General features: G+C 36.5%; 1 protein-coding gene across 1 annotated transcript in view; it reads right to left on the reverse strand.

The window, feature by feature from the left end:
- Window positions 1–2045: 2045 nt before the first annotated feature.
- The window catches only part of PSAT1 (phosphoserine aminotransferase 1), a 10715-nt gene continuing 9109 nt past the window's right edge, over window positions 2046–3651 (reverse strand). The window contains exon 7 of the mRNA XM_009585786.1: window positions 2046–2178. Within this exon, the coding sequence (XP_009584081.1) occupies window positions 2046–2178 (133 nt within the window). The remainder of the gene's footprint in view (window positions 2179–3651) is intronic.

Raw genomic sequence — 3651 nt, forward strand, 5'->3', positions numbered from 1 at the left:
TTTTTCGGAGACGACTTCGTTTCAGTAGTTTCAGTCCATCTTCTACGTTAGTATTATTCAGAATCATGAACATCTCAAGTAGAGAAGAGGTATCTCTAGAACAAATCTTGCACTGCATACATGGCCACACCAGAGATGAGGTGCATGACAGCTCTAATCTCTTAAAATTCCCTTTAATCTGAAGTAGAAAATTCAAGATACGTTTAAAGCAGAATTTCTTTTCAATTATTTTATGAAGGTAAGAACAAGGAGGGGAAAGATTTAAATATTTTTCTTTAGGGCTTCTAGTTACAAAGAAGATACGAAGCCTCCAGATTTATTCTTTCCTAAGGCTGTGTTGTAGATTCTGGCAGGGATTCATTAGGAATAAGTTTTCTCATAAACCGCATGTAAATTTCATACCTATTATTATTCTATTGGACAAAGAATAGGTATCATTCTTTTTTAGTTTCTCCCTTGCTCCTTTGTACAGATGTCTCCATTTCGAAGAGAAAAAAAATCAATCATAATATCTGCCTATGCAAATTTTCTGCTTCAGATGCAACCAATAAAACACTCTTCAAGAAGGCCTATGCTTGTAAGCACTCCCGTATTTGAGTAACTGTAGCTACACGATAGTTTTTAGAAGATCCAGTTGCTATTAGGCAATCCGATATAACTCAGTGCACAGACTTTGGAAAGCAAGCTGCAAATGGCATACAGCACATTGTAGAAGAAAGTCTCCATTTGCTAAATGGCTTGTCACACTGCTCACCCAGTGAAGCATGCTGCAGATTAGGTGGCAGATTTCAGCTGGAAAGGCAGCTTCAGATAAATCTTCCTTTTAATCATGGATACAATAAAAAAAATCCACAGTCTTAACTGTATTGCTTGGTAAGATGCATACAGCTCAGTTAGTGAAGCTTGCTTTGCCTTCGCAATTGACTATTTACCATCCCATCTGCATTGCATTTCCCACTCACAGCCTTACAGACCAGCTTGCCAGAAACAGATTTCTATTTGTCACAAAATGTTTTTTCAAGGCTTCATTTGCTTACTGAGGTTTATGAAAAACCCTCAGGATTTCAGTAGAGTAGGATCACTATCCTGATCATAACAATGCTAAAGGCAAAGTTGTTCTCATTAACTAAATGGATAAGCAGAATGTATTAAATATTATGATGAAACTGTATCCCTGCCAATTAAGGTCGCAGCCAGCTTTAATTTAAAATCCAAATTTAATTTGCCCTATCCTAACTTTGACTTGAAAATTAATTAGGTCCCAAAACTGTTCATTTTATACTGAAGGTGAAGGAAAATATTTTGCAGTTTCATAGTCAATTACTAGTTTTTGAGCTTGGCAGGTATTAGAACTATTCCAAATGACAACATCAGCTTTTAACTATACATATTTTGGGTCCTGTGAGCTCAAAAATACCTTGCAACAATATGTAAAAATCAGAGGGTTAAATCTGCTTTGGAAAACCATCAAAAATAACTGAAGAAAATAAACTGTATATAAAGAAATTACATTTTGACTACATCTAGGTCTGATCTTCCTCTTTTTGTTTCAGAAAGTGTTTCAGAATGTCAGACAATTAGCTAATAAAAATGCTCTGCTTGACAGAGAAAAAGAAGAGTCTTTGACTACTGAAAGAGATGGTAGGAAGAATTTGATGCAAAAGTGGCCTCTACAACTTCTTACAAGCCACTTTCTCTCTTTTGGCTTGTATTTCCCTAAGAGATTCAGTAAGTATACAAACCAGAATCTGCATATCTGTTTTTTGTATACTCTTCTCCTAGGCTTCTGCATTTTATTAAGTTTAGAGCATGTGTTATTAATATGCCTCAACAACTGATCTATACGGGATAACTTGAAATAACTTCCTACTGGAATGGGAATCATCCTTGGATAGTTATCAAGTCAGTGGTTTGCACAAATAATTCCTGTAGGATTCCTCAAAATTTCTATATACTGAAAAGGTAACTTTAAAAATATGCTGCAATCACTCTTAAAAGTTGGCTGTGCAACAAATATTGAAACCAAGGGGAAAAAGCATAGCAACTTACACATAGAATCCATTAGATTTGTCTATAATATCATAAATCATTCGTGATTTGATTAAACTAAGTTTATCCATAGCTGCAGCTCCACCATTATTCTTTATCCATTCCAGTACCAATCCCATGATATAAATACTGCAAGAGGAAAGAACATTCTTCAGTCAGATTATTTAAAAAAAACAGAAAAAATAACAGTCCTATTAGTAGTTCACAAAGTGTTTCACATCAAAACGTTATGTTTGGTTTTAGGGTGCTTAAGATTAACAATTCAGAATCTGGACTATTTTACAAATTATGACAATTCTAAGCAGGCAATGTTTTTTGGACACAGATGAAGCAACCTGAAATTCAAATGTCACAGAAATCTGTGGGACCAAATTTAATCATTTGTACCACAGAATGACAAGTCCTGCACTTTTCGTGCAGCCCTGCAGGGCTCCCAAGAACATTCCCAGACACGCTGCACGGACTGCCAGTTCATTGACCACAAAACTGCCTGTCAAGTCCTAGAAAGAGCCAGTTAGCGCAAAAGTTAATAGCATCCACCCTGTGCAGCTGCTCTAGCAAAGATGCAGGGGTGAATCTCAAATGTGTGTACATTAGTAGTGCCAGCAATCTAATCCCATTTTCACAAATGTTAAATAAAAACTATAATCCCACGTTTGTCTACAAATACCTTTTTCCCACATGAACACTGAAGTTTGGCGAAACAAATAATGATGTATTACACTTACTTACTCATTACCATTCAGGTTCTAAGTAGAGATCTGGAAGCCTACTGGCATCACGTGGCCTGGGACCAAGTATTTCAATGCTAGTTACCAAGTGCAACATAAAAAATCCCCCAGGCCTTTTGCCTTTGTGCTTCTGCTACAAAACGCAGCTTGTTCAAGTTCAGGCACTTCCCACGACTACACCACTTTACATAATAAACTGTTCACAAGTTTTTATGGCAGATTTCCAACAAGTTTGCTTTTATTAATCCCTTCATTACAGATTCCAAGGGAGTGTTCAGAGAACATTACCCTACAAGTTTCCCTAACACAAATCTAGCAGGAGGCTCTTTTAAACTTTGCTACTTTTAATTTCTCACAGGATGCCAGCATCAAATCTTTGAGCTCTGCAGAAAGACTGCAGAGTAACTGAAGTTACAGACTGCCTTTTATAGAAATCACCTTATAACTTTGAGAGCACAATCTTGCCACATTTATGACAGCATGCTGTCAACTACCCCAACGTAAAGGATTTAAGTGAAGTATAGCCTAGGTCCTTGCCAAATATACAGGGCCACATTGACCTCTTGCCCTCACTTTCTTGAGTGAAAGTTCTTGGACAAGTAAGGTTTAAAGAAGTCAGCCTTAGAGTCATCCACAAAACCCAACCAGCTGAAATCTTCCATCCTTCTTTCATGTCAGTCAAAATAATGTTTCTGAAGCAATTTTAAATGCAAAATAAACCCTTAGAGCTTGGAAATGAGATTTTTATAGCAAATTCATTGTTAATTTTAGCAAAGCAGATTAGGGTCAAAAAGTCAAGTTCTGTAGAACCTCTTTAACCAAGAGGTTAAAGCCATTAGCATCACCTTAATTTAATTTAACATCCTGCTGA

Source organism: Fulmarus glacialis, unplaced genomic scaffold (assembly GCF_000690835.1).
Source record: "Fulmarus glacialis isolate BGI_N327 unplaced genomic scaffold, ASM69083v1 scaffold50449, whole genome shotgun sequence".
NCBI lineage: Eukaryota > Metazoa > Chordata > Aves > Procellariiformes > Procellariidae > Fulmarus > Fulmarus glacialis.